Consider the following 21,225-nt stretch of genomic DNA (forward strand, 5'->3'; position numbering starts at 1 on the left):
AAATTTCTAAAATATGCTTCTCTTCACAAAATTTATAAATGACCTTTATAAAATTATTAGCTAACTATTCAGCAACCTTTTTGTCACCAAAAGGAGAGTTACTTAAAGAAACTCGCTATCAAAGTGCAATAAAATATTGGTTTTTTAATTTTAACACAAAAAGTAAATGATAGATTTCAATCAGAATAGTTTTCCCTTGATAAGCATCGAATAATGCATAGCTAATGTGATTTTAAAATTTTTAGCTCCATTAGCGATGGAAATAGAGGGGGACGGTATGAAAATTGCTCACATTTTCCTGTCTGGTGCCGCCATTTTTAATTTTAAAAATATTTTAAACCTACTCATTTGAGCTCTTTCCAACAGTGTATAATAAGCTATAGGTTGTTGACATTTCTACCCCCCCCCACATTTCTCAGACAAATTTTTGTCAACAACGATCAATATGGTGTTATGTTGGCCCACTTGATGTATAAACCCATGCAAAATTGCAAGCAGTATTTGAGTGGTGGTTGTTGTTTGGTTTTTAAGAGCATTAGCAACTAAGGCCATATTGCTCCGGGAATATGCAGTGGTCATTCCCTGACCTTTCCACATCCTCCGTATTTGGTGGTAACGGGCTCGAACCCCGGTCTAATCAAGAAGTGTGTGTTGTGTGTGCTATGCACTGCTGCTCCTTCCCACCTGGCTACGGAGGCACTAGGTTGAGTGGTTCCAGAGATACAATGCTGTGACAGATGGACAGACAACCAAGTGACATTAAAAGGGTCCTTTGTTAGACTACAGACCCTAAAAAGAGAGAATCCGAAGAGCCACACCTCAGCTTAAGCTGGGAGGAGGGGTGGGGGAGTTTTTAAGAAATGGAATAGAGTGGGAAGGTCTTTTATTAAAAATATATATATATATTGAAATATTATTTATTAAAAAAAACGTAACAAACATCCAATTAGGTACGAATTAATGTGACTTTTGCTGCTGAACTTCTTGAGCGAGTCTCTCAACATGAGGCGAGTATGCCATAATTTTCACCTTTAAACCTGCTGAGAGACTCGCATTATTCAGATGGTTTCTTGATTTATTTTTAATATAGTTCATGTTCAAAAATATTTGCCCACAGAAATTCATCGAACCAAAAACTGAGAGAAGTCCAAGCACAAATATTTTCAAATTTGTATATGTGTCCGGTAAGCTACTCCACACATCGAACACAATTTGGTCTTGCTTTTTCAACTCATCTATCGCCATCCATTTGTGCAGAATTGCAAGGGCAGCCTTTTGCCTCTCCAAATCTTGAATTTCAGTTTTAAGGCATTTTTAGTCTTGCACTCCACATGTCCTTGATTTTTAAGTCCTCTAACTCCATTTCAAATTATGCTTCATGTGGGCTAAAAGTTAGACCCGCAGTTACATGCTCAAAGAGCAGCAGGTTGCCACCCCTGCCATACATTATGGTATCCCAAGGGATCCACTGAAACTTATTTATTTCATTTTTTCTTATAATATTAGAAACATTTTCTGTTTTGTTTATTAAGCTTGCCAAGACAAAAACATAACAGCCATTTTATGTTTTTGTCTTTATTTGTTAATTTATTATTTTTGTTTGTGATTGCAGTGTTCAACTGTAATAACAAAAATACCTTCACTTTTGAGCTTCTTTTTGTCTAATTTCTGGAACTCGTCTTCAAATACTTTTCCTTTTGTTATTTGAAAGATTTTGGAGGTAGTATTTGTATGACAACATGATGTAAGGAAATGAAACTTATACAGCACTAACCAAAAACCATGTAATAATTTGTCCAGACCTTCACAGAAAAACTCTTTCACAACGCTAGGTAGAAATTTATTCCGACAATCTTACTCTCTAGCCAAATGCAGATTTTTGTCATTCTTTGTCACAATTTGAAAAGAATGTGCTCATTATTTTTCAAATTGTGGAGAGTCAGGAGAAAGTACAATTAGCATTAGTAGAGTGTTAGTAGAGTAGTTTCTTGCATGGGATGCAAGAAAGCAAGCTTATACAGCATCAACCAGGAAAAAAAATTAAATAAATAAATAACCTTCCCATTTCACCCATCCATTGACTCCAAAAGTTTGTCTAGTTCTGCTTTGAATTTATTTAAGCTGTCAACAACAGATGGGAGTTTGTTCCATCAATTAACCACCTGCTGGCTAAAGGCAAATTTCCGCACATCTATTCTACAACTGTCTTTCCTCAATTTATACCCCCTCAGGTGCAGAATCTGAGCAAGAGGAAGAATCCCATCAGCATTGAGTTTGCTCAAACCATTCAAGGCCTTATACACCTCAATCAGATCACCTCACAGGTGCCTAGTCTCCAGACTCTGCAGTTTGCTGAACTTAAGCCTTTCTTGGTACCAACAACCCTTTGTTCCACTCACCAATCTTGTTGCCCTTCTCTGTACTCATTCCAGCAGCTCTGCATCCTTCCAAAAATGAGGCCCCAGAACTGTATGTGGTACTCCTGGTGTAGCTTGACCATTGCCTTATACAAGCGGATAATCACCTCCTTGTCCTTTCTAACAAAATTCCTGTATATCAGTGACAAGACACAATCAAAATGGATTGTTTTGTTACACTCAAGGTGCCTCCGTAGTCAGGTGGGAAGGAGCAGCAGTGCATAGCACACGCTTCTTGATTAGACCGGGGTTTGAGCCAGTCACCACCAAATACAGAGGATGAGGAAAGGTCAGGGAATGACCACCGCATTTCCCGGAGCAATATCGCCTTAGATGCTAATGCTCCTAAAAACCAAATAACAAACAAACAAACAATCTTACACTCAACAAGGGGATAGCAGGCAAACAGTAATTTAGATGTTTCTGTCCAGTGATACCAAAAGATGATCTTGGTGCCCTTTGATACCCAACTTAGTAATAATTTATGCTTTTTCTTTTCATTAAATTAAATATTATGTAACTGAACTTCTTTTTTTCTGTATATTAAATAAATTGACTTCCCCATTTTTTTCCTTATCCCTGTAGGTAGGCAGTACTACCAATGAATTAGATGGTGTTGTTCATGATATGTGTATTAGACATGGTGCATATCCCTCCCCTTTAAATTATAGAGGTTTCCCAAAGTCTGTATGTACTTCTGTAAATAATGTTGTGTGTCATGGAATACCTGATAACAGACAGTTGAAGAATGGAGACATAATTACAATTGATGTTAGTGTAAGTACCAGTATTTTGCATATATTTTTAATAAATAAAAATGGTATTAGCTCACAACTGGACAAGTAATTATTTAGTTCAGTAGGATTTTTTATGGCAATACCAGCATGAAATATAAATAAACAGAAATTTAGAATATATTTTAAATTGTCAGGTAAGATTTTGTTTGTCAGCTGACATGGTTCATTTGACTTGGATGTACTGGTATACGAATACAGCTCTTCGTAGGGATATAACAATCTTGACAAAACTTGATAAGTATATTGAATGTGATTTTTTATTTTTTTTATAAAACTGATTTCTATAGGAATTTTTTAAATTTGATAAGGAATTTGATTTCTTAAATTAGCATTAGCATTAGTAAAGGCATTTGATGCAAGAAAGCAAGCTTATGCAGCATCAGCCAAAAAAAAAAAAAAAAAAAAAACCACTTCCACTTCACCCCTCTGTTCATTCGAAATACCGACCAGCTGAGCCTTAAACTTATTTAGGCTATCAACTTCCACGACAAGGGATGGAAGTCTGTTCCACCAACCGACCACCTGCTGGCTAAAGGCAAATTTCCGCATGTCTATCCTACATCCGTCTTTTCTCAATTTGGATTTATGCCCTCTCAGGTGATTATTCTGAGCAAGAGGAAGAATCCCATCAGCATTGAGCATGCTCAAACCATTCAAGGCTTTATACACCTCTATCAGATCACCTCGCTGGTGCCTAGTCTCCAGACACTGTAATTTGCAAAACTTAAGCCTTTCTTCGTAAGAGCACCCCTTTGTTCCGTTCACTAATCTTGTTGCCCTTCTCTGTACTCATTCCAGCAGCTCTACATCCTTCTTGAAATGAGGCCTCCAGACCTGTATACAGTACTCTAGGTGTGGCTTGACCATTGCCTTATACAAGGGAATAATCACCTCGTTATCCCTGCTAGAAAAATTCCTATATATCATTGACAATACACCATGAGCTACTCTAGCAGCCTGTCTGCACTACTCAGAGAACTTCATATCTGCCTGCAAAACCACCCCCAGGTCCCTTTCATTCTCTACCACTGTCAGTGTAGTACCACAGAGTTGATACGTTGCTCTGGGGTTGCTGTTTCCCATATGTAGTACTTTACATTTGTCAATGTTAAACTTCATTTGCCACCTCTTAGCCCATCTGCTCAACCTTTCCAGATCCTGTTGCAGCAGCATAGTGTCAATAGTGTCCTTGACAACCCTGCCAACCTTCGTATCATCTGCAAACTTGGACATTAAGCTTGATATATCAATATCATTTATAAATACAGAAAACAATAATGGACCCAACACTGAACCCTGAGGGACTCCACTGATAACATTAGTCCATGATGAGCAGCGTCCATTGATTACCACTCTCTTAACAGAAATTAACAGAAAAATTAACAGAATTTTTCCAATTTTCTTCAATTTAATAGAAGTATATTGAATTAATTAATAGAAATAAATAACTAATTAACTTTTTATCAGTTAATTAATAACATATAAAAAGTAATTGTCATTGCACTGAACTTTATATGGAAAATCAGTTTATAATTTAAGAATGTGAAATTTGGCACAAAGTCCTTAAGGTTGTACTACAAAAAGTCCTGAAATTTTGAAATATACCAATGCTGATGTTCCAAATTTTGTTTCTATATGATAAAAACTTTGTGGTGTTGTGGTACTATGAATCAGAATTGAATCAAAAATTTTCTCAGGGACTATTTTATTATTTAGATTATTTTCTCTAAAGATAAATTGGTGATTTCATAAACATTTTTTTAAAAATACGTGTTACAGTTATGAACAAAAATTTTATATTATTTGCAATATTAATTTTTTTTTTTTTTTTTTTTTTATGAGAACCCCAAACACGAGAGGTATTAGAACCTATAGTACTTAGTACCGTGCTTGGGTTTGTAGTGTTGACGTTTTCTGAAAAGATAATTAAAAGTATTCACACGTGGCTGCATTATAAATGCATGAAAGTTGCATTTCCATAAAAAATGAATGACTCTAGTTATGAATATATATATTTTTATTTTTATTATAGTTATGAAATAAAGTGATTATAAATAAACTGCATCCCTTTGAAGCCCGGTAGACAGAAAACACCAGATTGCACATTGCTTAAATTTAGAATGAAGAATAGTTGAGCAATGGGGAAAGGAATGAAGTTAAAAGAAATAGTTTCACAGAGTGCCACCAGGGTGATAACTATGCTATACATTGTGTGGGAATGAATAACTGTATAAGATATTGCAAATGGTATTTAATTGCAATCTATATATTTGCATATCCATAAATTTGCAAACAACAACAACAATTTGTTCCTTTCTAAATTTGTCTATATCATATTTTACTATTTTCATGTGAAATCTTAGCTAGCATTCACTTGTAAAATAAAGCTGCTTCATCAGTGTTATAAATATCACGTGCATCATAAATCAACAGATTTTGTATGCACTCCTTAAACTAGTTATCACTAACTTCATTGTGCCTCCGTAGCCAGGTGGGCAGGAGCAGCAGTGCATAGCACACGCTTCTTGATTAGACCAGGGTTCGAGCCCATGACCACCAAATATGGAGGATGTGGAAAGGTCAAGGAATGACCACCGCATATCCCTGGAGCAATATGGCCTTAGTTGCTAATGCTCCTAAAAATCAAATAACAACAACAACAACACTAACTTCATAGACTGACTAACTTTCTCTGTTAAACAACTTTATTTTATCTTGAATTACTGTAGCCATTGATTAGAAGAATGAAATATGATGTTTGAAGATCTCTAAAAAAATTGCAACAAAATCAAGTTTATTTGCTCAGGGGACAAAATGCATATCCGCTGAATAGCACAGTGCTAGTACAGCTTAAAATGTTTGTTAACAAACATTAAGAATCAAAAATATTAGCTCATATCAGTGGTTACCAAACTATGCGGCATGGTTCATTATCTCAGGGACCGCAGCAAACTCACAGGAGTGCCATGGGATATTTTGGATTTTCAAGGGAAACATAACAATACTTGACATCTGTTGGACACTACGCAAACTACTAGCTTGAGGTAGTTCACAGTTTCAACATTACTTATTAAGTAATGTTGAAACTTTTGAAACTTACTACTTAATAAACAGAACTGTTAGGTATTTCTTTTGGCCTAGGGGCACCATGAAAAAATTACTGAGGCACTAAGGGTGCCATGAACTGAGAAAGTTTGGGAACCTCTGGCTTATATCATACAAATGACTAAGGATTAATATAGAAATAATTATGCACAATACAAACCAAAAGAATAAAACTAAATTATTAGTTTTACCATTAATAAATGATAAAGAAAATATCAAACATAAACACCGGAAATAAAAGGAAGGCTTAATTATAGACAGCTACTTATTAAAATGCCTTATATTTCTCATTATAAATCTTTACATTTGCTAACTTTATGCAGCTTTTTGAGATCAATTCTATATGTATAGAGGCATACATTCCATCATCATACAGAAGAACTCTGTGCAAAATTCAACAGGAAATGGTGGGTTGCCAACTTGCTGCACATTCAGATCACAAACCTGATAAAAATGTATATCAGGATAATGATTTTTAGAGGTATACTGTATGGAGTTGTGGGACTTGGCCGCAAACACCACAATTAAACCATTAAAAACTACAGAATACAGATTCCTGAAGTGGGCAACCTGGAAGTGTCATCTCCCAGCACAGCAACACACAACACCAGTGGCCAAAGCACTGAAGCTAACAAGGTTATCAGCATTAATGCATGAGAAAAGATTCATCTTCATCGTAAAAATGATCGCTGGGAGAGCCTCAGTGCTCAAAATTTGGGAAACCATGTGCTGGCGGATCCCCCAACCAGTGCTCCACTCCACTCCCAAGCTTCTTGCTCTTCCTTCAAGGCTACATTTTAAAGATTGCTTCCTCTTGTATCAAAAGCTCCATCTAGTTCAGTCCTTGGATGGTGACTTGAGTAAAATCATAATGATAAAAAAGTATAGATGGCTCATCCTAAATCCTCATGCGGTCTCCACAACTATCAACTGATTTCCAATTGTTTCGGCTGGGCAAGAACCTCATGGAAAACCGAACTGAAGAAAACTATCTTTGGTTATCGCAATTTATATTATTTTAGTTATTTATTTTTTGTATTAGTTTTCCTTCCAAGTTAATATCTGCTGTATGAATTGTTTTGTTTTGTTTTTTTATACATAATCTACCTATAAATTAATATTTATACTTCCAGTGAGGTTATCTCTGCCACTTGTTAACCCCTGGCATGGAGCCATGAAAGGTGTTATAAAGTTGTGGTACCTGCATGTACCAGTGAACCACACATGAGAGAAGACTCATCTTCACCCTAAAAATTATCGTTGGGATACAATAAAGAGATACAATAAAGATATTATTTATTTATAAATTTGCAAACATGTGCATGTAGTCCACGCCTGTATGTATGTGCATATTATCAATTAATCAGTAAACTTTATTAATCTTATTAAATTTCATTATTAATTAAATTATACTTAAACAGAATCATGACCCAGACTAGAGCAGCAAAGCAATGGGCACAAAGTAACAGGAGTGCTGTGGCTCAGGGGGAGAAACAAAGAGGCGATTCGCCACCGCATCAGAGTCCAAAAAAAATTTCTTTGTATGTGCTAGGTGCAGAGATTGTGAAGAAATTAGACACCAACTCAGCATTCTGATGGGCGTCTATGAGAGTTTGAGGTGTAGGGTAGATGCCCTCGAAGAAATTAATATGAGGGGCCCATCAAGCTCTCAGCTGCCCAACTCAATGCCAAAGCTCACTCCTGTGCATCAGGCAACACAGTGGCAATCTCCAAGGCAAAATGTGCTGGTCCCATGGGAACTAGTTATTGATGGTGACTCTATTGTCAGGGAGACAGAGAATAGGCCTGATGTAGCCGAGTGGTCAGGAGCGAGAGTGCATAGCACGTGTTCCTTGAGTGGACCGGGGTTCAAGCCCGTGACTACTAAATACGATAAATATTTGTATTGACGATTTATTGTAAACTCTACCGACTTGGTTGTCGTGCCGGAGTATAAACAGAAAATTTATTTTTATAAGGCCGCCATAGCCTAGTAGTCAGGCACACGGGTGCATAAGTACACGTGCTTTGAGTGACTGAGGTTCAAGCCCGTGACTACTGAATACAGTGCTGTTTCTTGTATTCTGTCTATCTTGTGAACTCCTCTGACCATTTGGTCATCCCGGAGTATAAACAGAAAAAAAAATATTTATTTATATATTATGCAAAAAGGACAGGTGGAACAGAACCAGGGTATGTCTGACAGGGACAAATGTTGATCATGTTGTAGAGCAGATATAATCTTTTAAGGGCACAAAGGGTGATATTGTTGTACATTTTGGTACTAATGACATTAAGAGTAAGAAATCTGCAGATTTACTAAACAAAATTTAACCCCGGGTGCTCACATCTGGTGAGTATGGGCTTGGCACACCCAGGGTCTTGAGCTGGATATCATCATTCTTCTCTTTCTTGATGACTCCTTTCTACTTTTTATACACTCTCTCTCTCTCTCTCTCTCTCTCTCTCTCTCTCAGGGTAACTCGAATTTTTTTTTGCTGGTGCAGTATAAGCTTCAGACTTCCTTGCACCATGTGGCTAATAATAATAATAATAATAAAAGTACAGGTCAATGTTGTAAAAAAAAGTCATGAGTTAGGGTTAAATTTGAAAGTGTCTGCAATTCTGCCCAGACTGCCCTGGAGAGATTGTGGCGGTAGAATTCAGTGTGGCCTGTGCTTGCCAACAGGAGAGACTGCTTCTGCAGGGATGGGATACACTTAAATAGAAAGGGTGCAAGAATATTTGCTGATGCTGTCGAGGCAGTGTTAGGTGGGTCAGAAAACTGCTAGCTTGGGGGGATTGACAGACAATAAGATTAACAGTAGCCGCAGGTAGAGGGGAAAGTGATTCTTGCACTACTTCTATTGTAATGAGCAGCAGCCTAGAGATCAAGTTGCTGGGGATTTCAAGAGCTGCTGGGAGTCATCATGGAACAAGTAAATACATGGGCTGTGTTAGGTAACAAAGAGTAAGAATAGGTGCATGTAATAAATTTGAAGTGCTGATCAAGCCATCAAAGTCAGATATTGTTGAGATATCAGAGACATGGTGTCACACAGATATAAGCAGTGCAGAATTGGAATTTGTAGAGTACAATGTGTATAGGAAGGGAGGAGGGGTCATGCTGTTAGTTGTTAGGTCATGCATGTGCATACCGCAGTGCACATGCACACACATGCATACGAAATGCACTTGCGCACGCACATACGTAAATGCATATTCCTATGCATATTCGCATTTTATGCACATGCATTTAGGTGGGTGCATCGTATGACTGTTTTGATATAACTCATTCATTGTATTGAATTAAAAAATCATCCTTGAAAATGTTCCAAAAGAGGAAAGTCAATTTGGAGTGTCATGTTTTTAATGGAAGGTGGACTACCTTCTTAGTCCTTTCATATGTAAATGCATATGCACATGCAAATTTTACATATTTTACATATTTATGTAAAATATGCATATATATATACAAGTAAACCTCAATATATGCATTTTCGATCAATGTGAGTTTCGGTTAATACGGTCACAAACATTAATACCATTCCTCTATATAGGCCCTCTAAAATTTTGAATAGTGCACCTGATTATGAAACAAAAACAATTTTAACAATGCAAAAAAAGATGCCTGAAAAGTTGATGCTGTTATTGAAGAAACTAGCATCATTGGAAAGGATCTTGGCTTCAAAGATGTTGATTCCCCTAATGTCAGAGAATGCCTGGATTCGTATTCACAACCACTCACTGACACAGATCTTATAGAATTGGAGCAACAGCATGCCTATGACAAGAAAGAAGGAATTGCTATTGAAGGACAGGAGTGTGTCTCTATGGAAATTTCATTAAAGGAACTCAAGCAGATGTTTCAAAATTTGGAAACTGTTAAATAACAAATTATGGATTTAGAGCGGAATGCGGAAAGAAGCATGCTAGTTCGTCGAACCCTAGAAAATGTAATTAGCTGCTGTCGTGAATTTTATGAAGAGAAAAAGAAGGCTGCAACTATTCAAACGATGCTTGAAAAATATTTTTCTAGAAGGTAGCATATCCATTTTTCACTTGTTTTGTAGCTCATTTCTTTAATAAATGTTTTTTTTAGCTTACTTGCTTTTCATTATTCTTTATACAGTATTTCTATCTATGTACACAGCTAAAATGTATTTTAAAGGCATAAATTAAGTCTTTTGACAAATGTTCCAAAACATCATGGATGAGTTAGAATTTTTCCTGTTAGTTTTTAACTTCAAGATATACGGTATGCTCATTGCACAAATTAATCGCATATGTTTTTACATGAATTTGTATATATATATGTAATATTAATTTATACCATTTCTATATAAACCAACATTATATATATATACACACACACACATATTGTACATACGTGTGTATATATATATATATATATATACACATATTGTACATACGTGTGCGTGTGTATGTGTGTAAACATATGTACATGCAAAATTATATGTATACACATTTATATATTTATATATACATATTTATGTACATAAGTGTGTATATATACATATATGTATATATATGTATATATACACACTATATATGTATATAGTTTTCTTCTTACTATCTGCATGTTTCTCTATGCGTTAATTTAATTATTTATTTTTACCGTATCCATCACATAGGGGGCACCACATATTATTTTGACGACTATTACATTATGTCCTAGATACGGTCAATATGTAGTATTTATTATATATTTAATCTTATTTTAATCATTAAATTACGTTCTCTGTCGGGTCAACAATGATTAATATATGCATACATTTATATTTTACTTATATTTCTTACCTTTGATTCTAATATTTCTAAACTTTTATTATCATCATTCGATTTATATTATCATCATTCGATTTATTTATATTCGATTTACATTTGGCCTATACTGGTTTATATTTGGTTTAGATTTAAATTACTTAGCATATATTGATCATCACAGAAACAGAGAACCTCTTGTCGTTTTTTGCCTTCATTCTGGGTGGTTGGCCCCAGTTGAAGTCATCTAGATTGCCGGTAAAAAGCGATAATATATATATATTTTTTTTGCATTTTCTTAGGTCCCTGATGGTATTATTATTGGATTGATCTGCTTATTCTAATGGTTCTTTATATTATCCTTAATATTATAAACATTATGGGTGTATTGCATGATTGCTTGCAACTGCATTGACTCATAAATATTATTTACATATTAGTTACAGTTATTGTCGTTTTAACTTTCTTTTTTTATTTTTTATCAATAATTATAAATATATATATATACGTATATATACTTATATTTTTAATTTGGCCACAACAAGGAGCTCGACTGTGTCAAACCTGTGCATGTAGTCCAGTGCTGTGATATTTACACTAAATACAGTATTATGAAATTCTACTATTTTGATATAACTCATTCATTATATTGAATTGAAAAATCATCCTTAAAAATGTTCCGAAAGTGAAAAGTCGATTTGGAGTATCTTGTTTTTAATCGAAGGTGGACTGAACACTATTTCTTAATTGAATACAACAAAAAAGCAGTGTGTTTGGTGTGTAAGGAACTGTAAATTTTGTGGAGTGAGCGTTTAAAAGCAAAAGTAAGGCACTTTTTTTTAAAAACAAAAAAATATTTTTTTAAAAAACAAAATTAAGTCATATTTTTAAATTAATTTTAATAAAATCAAAAAAGTAAATCCCTGACATAAAATCATTGCACATAAAAGTGTTGGGAATTTGCATATTTTATATATAGCCTGAAAATACAAAACAGTAACATGAAAACAGAAACTTGCTTATACATGCAGTGAGGTATGGAAAATGTAGCACACTGTTTTTTCTCGATTCACTCAGAACCTCAACCTTTATATGAAAATACTGACAATCCTCCACAGAATTTCTGTATCCTCATAGTCCTGTCCTCATGGTTTCATTTAATTCAAAACTTCCCAGATTTAACTGTTCGATTTTGATTGGCAAGGAGGTGTCTTCATATTATTTGATTACTTATGAGTAATGACTTCAATTAAATGAAATGTAATTTGATTTTTGGCTGTGTAGTGTTTCATATTTTTTGTTTTGTCTTGAAATTTTTAAGGTTTATTTTAATGGTTACCATGGGGATTGTGCAGCAACATTTGGAGTGGGTACTGTTGACCAAAAAGGACAGAATTTAATGCGAATCACCCAGAGATGTTTGACTGCAGCCATAGCCATTTGCTATCCAGGTCAACAGTTTTCTCAGATAGGAAAAACAATCAGGTAATGAACATAAACAATTCAGGATGTACCAGTATTACAGATTAGGATATTACTTTTCTCTTAAAGTTAAATTAATTTCCAATTAATGGCATTTATGGATATCAGGTAGTTTAATCAAAATTTTCAGTGTATTTGCTACTTGTTAAGTAATTAACAAGTTAACACATCTTTTCTGTTGTTTTTGGTAGTGAAGTAATTATTGAATTAGCATGCCTACCAACACTCTCTCTCTCTCTCTCTCTCTCTCTCTCTCTCTCACACACACACACACACACACACATTGTAAACAGTGATCATTTATATGACACATTTTATAGAAAAAAGTCCAGGTTATGAATGCAAAAAGCTTCACAGAGTGTATTATGAAGAGTGATAACTTTTCAGTATGTTTTGTGATATCTGTTAGTTTCCGATTTACCAAACTGAGCTTCCTTCTGATTCATACAAGCATAAAAGTGACAAGAAAAAAGTGGTTAGAATATGTTGACCAAAAGGCATATTGTTACAGGGAACTAGTTTAATTTATAACACTACTTTGCATATGAAAACAAATTTAATAGCAGTTAGCATTAGTAGAGGCATCCGATGCAAGAAAGCAAGCTTATACAGCATCAGCAAAATAAAAACCTCCATTCGTTCCAAATGCCTGTCCAGCTCGGCCTTAAATTTATTTAGGCTATTACCTTCCACAACAAAAGATGGAAGCCTGTTCCACCAATCAACTACCCGCTGACTAAAAGCAAATTTCTGCACTTCTATTCTACAACTATCTTTCCTCAATTTGAAACTGTGCCCCCTCAGGTTCTTAGTCTGAGCAAAACGAAGAATCCCATTAGCATTCAGCTTGCTCAACCCATTCAAGGCCTTATACACCTCAATCAGATCACCTCGCAGGTGCTTACTCACCAGGCACTGCAATTTGCAGAACTTAAGCCTTTCTTGGTAAGAGCACCCCTCTGTTCCCCTCAACAGTCTTGTTGCCCTTCTTTGTACTCATTCTAGCAACTCTACATCCTTCCTAAAATGAGGCCTCCAGACCTGTACACAGTACTCTAGGTGTGACCTGTCCATAGCCTAGTATAACGGGATTATCACCTCTCTGTCCCTGCTAGCAAAATTCCTATATATCATTGACAAGACTCCATGACCTGCCCTGGCAGCCCGTCTGCACTGATCAGCGAACTTCATATTTGGCGGCACAATTACCCCCCCAGGTCTTTTTTACTTTCCACTTACCTCAGTGTAGTACCACCCAGCTGGTACGTTTCTCTTCGGTTATTGCTACCCATATGCAGTACTTTGCATTTGTCAATGTTAAACTCCAGTTGCCACTTCTCAGCCCATTTTCCCAAATTATCTAGATCCAGTTGGAGTAGCATACTGTCATTACTGTCGTTAACAACCCTGCCAACCTTTGTATCATCCAGTCCATGGGGACCTCCCCTGAGTCCAAGGAAGTTCTTATAATTATGGCCAAGGGCCTGCTTACTTCCTTTGCTGCCTCCTTTAATATAACTAGATAGATCCTGTTCACCCCAGGTGCTGTCCTTAATGTTTAACTTCAACAAGCTGGGAATCATAGTGGAACAAGTAAATACATGGGCTGTGTTAGGGTAACTAAGACTAGAAACAAGTGCATGTATACTTGCATGTACACCAATGCTAGGAGTATGGTTAATAAATTCGATGAACTTGAAGTGCTAGTCAAGACATCAAAGGCAGATATTGTTGGGATATCAGAGACATGGTGTCACACAGACATAAGCAGAGCAGAGCTGGAATTTGGGGAGTACAATGTGTACAGAAAGGATAGACAGGACAGAAAGGCAGGAGGGGTTATGCTGTTAGTTAAGAAACACAAAATCTAAGAAAGTGCATCCAATTGATGTTGGTGGACAGTGCAATGTTGAGTCTGTTTGGTGTGACATAAGCACTGGGAAAGGAAAAATGACAGTAGGTGTGTGTTGTTATAGGACTAATGAATCTGATGAGCAATTGTGCAGAGAAATATAGTGGGCCAGTAAATCAAAATGTCTTATAATGGGAGATTTTAACTTTCCAGATATTGACTGGAACTTGTGGGTTGGTCTCTCGCACATTAGCAAGACTTTTATGGACTTATTGGGTGACTGTTTTCTACAGCAATATGTTTGAGAGGCAACCAGAGGGAGTAATACTCTTGATCTCATTATCAGTATTAATTCTTCATGCATCAAGAATCTGCAGATAAAGGAACCACTAGGTGGCAGTGATCACAGTGTGCTGAATTGGGATTTACTCAAAGATGTAACTACCATCAAGAATAAAGGGAAGGGTTTTTGCTTTCGTAAAGGTGACTACCGTGGTCTGAGACAGTATTTAAATTCTATACGGTGGGAACAACTGATGATGTTACCAACAGCAAACTCAAAATGGGAAGCATTCAAAGAATTAATCTTGGAAGCTACTAGACTTTTCATACCAACAAAGAAATATTGTTCAAGATTTAAGCCTAAATGGATGTCAGATGAACTAATTAGAAATGTGACAGAGAAGTAAAATGCATGGGATACATATAAATTAACATGTGACACAGAAGCCTATGCTAGATATAAGCTGGTCTGTAACCAAGTTACAAAGGAGGTTAGGCAGGCGAAGGCAGATTACGAGAAATCTTTGGCAAAGAATGCAAAGAAAAACAGCAAAGAGTCCTTTACTTATGTAAACTCTAGAACGAAGGGGATGAATCAGATTGGTCCACTTGATATCGATGGTTCACCTGTGGATGATCCTGCTCAGGAAGCTATCAAACAAAATGAATATTTTGCATCTACATTCACACATGAGGAGTTATTGAGGGAGGGGAATGCCAGAGGTGTATTCAACTCTGGAAGTAAGATAGATAATCTTGTAATAACTGAGACTAAAGTGGAGGAGAAATTGTTGAAGATAAACATAAGAAAGGCACCTGGGGTAGATGGAATCTATCCAGTTATATTAAAGGAGGTGGCAAAGGAAGTAAGAAAACCCTTAGCCATAATTATGAGAACTTCCCTGGACTCAGGTGAGGTACCCATGGACTGGAGATATGAAAATGTGACCCCAATCCACAAAGGAGGATCAAAGGGAGGCACAGGTAATTACAGACCTGTTAGAATAACTTCTGTTCCAGGGAAAATTTATGGATATACTGGTTAAAGAAGCAGCATTGCAGGATCATTTAGACAAGACTTCAGTTATAGCTCGGACACAGCATGGATTTGTTAAGTGGAAGTCTTGTCTGACTAATTTGATTGGATACTATGATGTCACAAAGGAACTGGATGCAAAGAATAACGTTGAATATCATATATTTGGATCTTAGAGAGGCCTTTGATACTGTTGCACATGGAAGATTGCTGCACAAATTGGAGCAGTGTGGCATTGGAGGCAAATTTCTGCTATGGATAAAGGGATGGTTGAGTGGGAGAAGACAGAGAGTGGTAATCAATGGACACTGCTCTTCGTGGACTCATGTTATTAGTGGAATCCCTCAGGGTTCAGTGTTGGGTCCATTATTGTTTTCTGTATTTATAAATGATATTGATGATGGTATATCAAGCTTAATGTCCAAGTTTCCGGACGATACAAAGGTCAGCTGGGTTGTTAAAGACACTAATGACAGTAGACTGCTGCAACAGGATCTAGAAAAGTTGAGCAGATGGGCTGAGAGGTGGCAAATGAAGTTTAACATTGACAAATGTAAAGTACTACATATGGGAAACAGTAATCCCAGAGTAACATATCAACTCTGTGGTACCACACTGACAGTGATAGAGAATGAAAAGGACCTGGGGATAATTGTGCAGGCAGATATGGAGTTTTCTGAGCAGTGCAGATGGTCTGCAAGAGTAGCTCATGGTGTCTTGTCAGTGATATACAGGAATTTTTCTAGCAGGGATAAGGAGGTGATTATCCCCTTGTATAAGGCAATGGTTAGGCCACACCTTGAGTACTGTATACAGGTCTGGAGGCCTCATTTTAAGAAGGATGTTGAAATGTTGGAACAAGTACAGAGAAGGGCAACAAGATTAGTGAACAGAACAAAGTGGTGTGCTTATGAAGAAAGGCTTAAGTTCTGCAAATTGCAGCATCTGGAGACTAGGCACCTGCGAGGTGATCTGATTGAGGTGTATAAAGCCTTGAATGGTTTGAGCATGCTCAATGATGATGGGATTCTTCCTCTTGCTCAGAATAATCACCTAAGAGGGCATAAGAGGGAATAATCACCTAAGAGGGCCTAAGAGATTCATATTGAGGAAAGACGGTTGTAGGATAGATATGCAGAAGTTTGCCTTTAGCCAGCGGGTGGTTGATTGCTGAAACAAACTTCCATCTGTCGTTCTAAAAGTTGATAGCTTAAATAGATTCAAGGCAGACTTTGACAAACATTTGAAGCGAGGGAATGGATGAAATAAGGGGTGTTTGTTTTTTTTTTTTTTTCTGGCTGATGCTATATAAGCTTGCTTTCTTGCATCATGTGGTAATGCTATGCTAATTTCTCCTCCACTTTTCTCTGTTATTACAATATCACTTATCTCCCTATTAGCATTTGATAAACTTCTGGCAATCCCCTCATTGAATAACTCCTCATGTGGGAATGTAGATGCAAAATACTCATTCAGTTTATCAGCTACCTGAGCATGATCATCAATAGTCAACCCATATATGTTAAGTGGTCCAATCTGATTCATCCCTTTCCTTCTAGAGTTTACATAAGTAAAGAACTCTTTGCTGTTTTTCTTTGCATCCTTTGCCAATGATTTCTCATAATCTGCCTTTGCCTGCCTAACCTCCTTTGTGACTTGATTACAGACTAGTTTATACCTGCCATAGGCTTCTGTGTTGCCTGATACTTTATATGCATCCCATACATTCTTCTTCTCTGCCACTAGCCTCATTAATTTATTTGACATCCATTTAGGCCTAAACCTTGAACAATATTTCTTTGTTTTAATGAAAAGCCTGGTAGCCTCCAAAATTAAATTCCTGAAGGCTTCCCATTTAGAATTCACTGTTGAATTCTGTATAGTGGGATCAACATCAGTTGATCCCACCATACAGAATTAAAAAACTGAGACCTCTGTAGTCACCTTTACGAAAGCAAAAGCCCTTCCCTTTAGCTTTGATTATAGTTACATCTTTAAATAATTCCCACATCAATACATTGTGATCACTTTCGCCCAGTGGTTCCTTTATCTGCAGATTCTTAATGCATGGAGAATTACTACTGATAATGAGATCAAGAGTATTACTCTCTCCGGTTGCCTCTCGAACATATTGCTGTAGAAAACAGTCATCCAATAAGTCCATAAAAGTCTTGCTAGCGTGCGAGTGACCAATCCACAAGTTCCAGTCAATATCTGGAAAGTTAAAATCTCCCATTATAAGACATTTTGATTTACTGGCCCACTGTATATCTCTGCACAATTGCTCATTATGCTCATCAGATTCATTAGTCTTATAACAACACACACCTACTCTCATTTTTCCTTTCTCAGTGCTTATGTCACACCAAACAGACTCAACACTGCATTGTCCACCAGCATCAATTGGATGCACTTCCTTAGATTTTATGTGTTTCTTAACTAACAGCATAACCCCTCCTCCCTTCCTATCCTGTCTATCCTCCCTATACAAATTGTTCTCCCCAAATTCCAACTGTGCACTGCCTATATCTGTGGGACACCACGTCTTTGATATCCCAACAGTATCTGCCTTTGATGTCTTGACTAGAACTTCAAGCTCATCAAATTTATTAACTATACTCCTAGCACTGGTGTACATGCAAGTATACATGCATCTGTTCCTAGCCACCCTAATACAGCGCATGTATTTACTTTTTACACTATGACTCACAGCAGTCCTAGAAATCTCCATTACCTTGCTTTCCAGTCTGCTGCCCATTCTAATAGAATCAGTTAATTAATAAACAAACACCATATATTTCACCTCATCCAAGGGATTAGTGTTACAAAAACATAATAATACAAAGTTATGTTAGAAAATATATGAAGAAAATGAAGCAGACAAGAAGATTATGAGAATTAAGCACTGAAGTAAAAGTAAAATTTCCAATAAAATATAATACCCTCCCCACGCGCACACACAGTGGTAATATGGGAGAAGGAATTACAGAATGCAAGCAGAAGATTAGAAGATTTGTAAATAACATTACAAATATTCTTATAAGAACTACCATCTCTAATCTGTGTTTCTAAATTTTAACTCCAGGGGCTCACATCTGGTGAGTATGGGTTTGGCACACCCAGGGTCTTGGGCTGGGTATCATCATTTTTCTCTTTCTTGGTTACACACACACACACACACACACACACACACACACACTCTCTCTCTCTCTCTCTCTCTCTCTCTCTCTCTCTCTCTCTCTCTCTCTCTCTCTCTCTCTCTCTCTCTCTCTCTCTCTCTCTCTCTCATAGGGTAACTCGGAAATTTTTTTGGCTGGTACAGAATAAGCCTCTGGCTTCCTTGCACTATATGGCTAGTAATAATAATAAATAATTGTAGATATAGTTTATAATGGACTGCAGCTTGAAAACAGATTTTAAAATCAGGGGAGATTGCTTCTGATTTTGACTTAAAAAAAGACAGTTCTCTGGAATTCAGTAGTTTATGAAATTGAATCAAATGATACATAAATAGAGTTAGAAGATAGCATTACATGAAAAAAGAAGTACTGACAAGTTTTTATGATTTTTTAAAATTCTTTTGCAATGTTTTGCATGTTTTTTAATTCTGATTTGATTATTGAAGTAATTTCACTTTAATATTGAGGGCCCAGTCCAAAATAAAAACAATGTAATATTTAAAAGCAGTTACGTACAAAGTTTTAATTTTTATGAATTTTCAAACTTGCATGAAAAAATTTACACCTCAGGGTCCACGCAGTGCGTATAAACTCACTAAGGAAAGAGGTAATAACCGTGATTATGATTATTAACCCTTTACTTTATGAAATTCAGTGTCTCCATATTGGATAGGGTAATCTGAGTGTGATCTTACCATCGCCTTATACAGTGAAATTAAGACCTTCCTATCTCAATAAGCAAATGTTCAATAAATTAGTGATAGGACACTATGGGTCTTCCTTACTGCCCGTTTCCACTGTGTGGAAGACTTCATCTCTGCCTGGATCATAACCCCCAAACTCCTTTCCTCTACTATCCATAATTCAACTCTTTCTAATGTATAAGTTATTTTGGGGTTGTTATTTCCCAAGTGTAAAAATCTTGCATTTTGCAGCACTGAAACATAGCTGCCACTTTTCTGAACATCCCTGAAGCTTATCCAAGTTATTCTGAAGGGGACAAGTGCTTCATCGCAGTGATCATTAACTACTATTCCAATCTTGATATCATCTGCAAATTTTTACATCATGCCCTGTATTTCTTTGTCAATGATATTTAAGAAAATCAGGAACAATTGCAATTTCTTTTGAAACTTATTGAGCTATTATCAACCACCAATCAGGTAGTCAGTAATTAAGAATTAAGTTATATATTTATATACTTTCTTTCTCTATTATATTTTCAGTAAAATTTTATGAATAATGGAAATGTTATAGGTATTCCAACAGAATACAGAAAACTTCAGAAATTTTAAATTAGAAAATAGGTAAGACTAAAGTAATAGAAACTTTATTGAAGAATTTTGCATCCTTAATGCAAAGGATGGGGTGGGCATGATGAGCATTAGTAAAGGCATGAATATAAAGCTGAATATATGTGAGTTTGAGCCGTGATTGTGCTTCAAGTAGCTTGTATTGAAATGAAGGGAGAAAACTGTTGACAATTTAAATTATCAAAATCATGTATCATCTGTCCTTATTTTACTTCCATATCAGTCTTTTAGTATTAATAGCAGCAAATGATGTAGCATGAGTCAAAAAAAAAAAAAAAAAAAATGTTGACATCACCTGTCTGACCTCTAATAATCTGTCTAGTTCCTCCCTGAATTCAAACTATCAGCTTTCACAATGCCACATGGAAGTTGGTTCCAACAGGGAACTACCTTCTGCCTGAAAGAAAATTTCTGCACATTTACTCTGAAACCATTCCACCTTAATTTAAATTTATGCCCCTTCATATGTGTTTTCTCAGCAAGCAGAAGGATCCACATAGTTTATTCAATTCAGAGTTTTAAACATATAATTAGATCTCCTCCCAGGTACTTAGTTTCCAGATACTGCAGTTTGCATTACTGAAGCCTTTCTTAGTAAGAGTACCCATTTGTTCCCCTCACTAATCTTGTTACCCTTCTCTCACTTATTCCAACAGATCAATATCCTTCCTAAAATAAGGCTTTTGGATGTATGTAGTATTCCAGATGCAGCCTAACCATTACCTTATGCAACGGGATAATCATTTCCTTATGGAAAATTGATTATCAGAGTTTATGTATATCGTTGAAAAAATTCCATGTCCTGCACAGTTAAGCCAAGATCTTTTTCATTCTACACTTCCCTCAGCATTGTACCACTCAGTTGGTATGCTATTTTGGGAGTATTCCACCCATGTGCAATACCTTGTTTTTATCAAGTGTTATGCAGTGAAAATTGCTTAATACATTCTTTTCTCTGTGAATATTTTAAAAATTAT

General features: G+C 36.2%; 1 protein-coding gene across 2 annotated transcripts in view; it reads left to right on the forward strand.

The window, feature by feature from the left end:
- LOC150088329 (methionine aminopeptidase 1D, mitochondrial) overlaps window positions 1–21,225 on the forward strand; it is an 86,687-nt gene that overhangs the window by 17,591 nt on the left and 47,871 nt on the right. For both annotated transcript variants that reach the window (XM_090370720.1, XM_090370721.1), the window contains exons 3-4: window positions 3,003–3,194; window positions 12,426–12,589. In XM_090370720.1, coding sequence (XP_090226846.1) covers window positions 3,003–3,194; window positions 12,426–12,589 — 356 coding nt within the window. The remainder of the gene's footprint in view (window positions 1–3,002; window positions 3,195–12,425; window positions 12,590–21,225) is intronic.

The sequence above is a fragment of the Mastigoproctus giganteus genome, chromosome 3 (genome assembly GCF_048544385.1).
Source record: "Mastigoproctus giganteus isolate SK-2022 chromosome 3, ASM4854438v1, whole genome shotgun sequence".
Classification (NCBI taxonomy): domain Eukaryota; kingdom Metazoa; phylum Arthropoda; class Arachnida; order Uropygi; family Thelyphonidae; genus Mastigoproctus; species Mastigoproctus giganteus.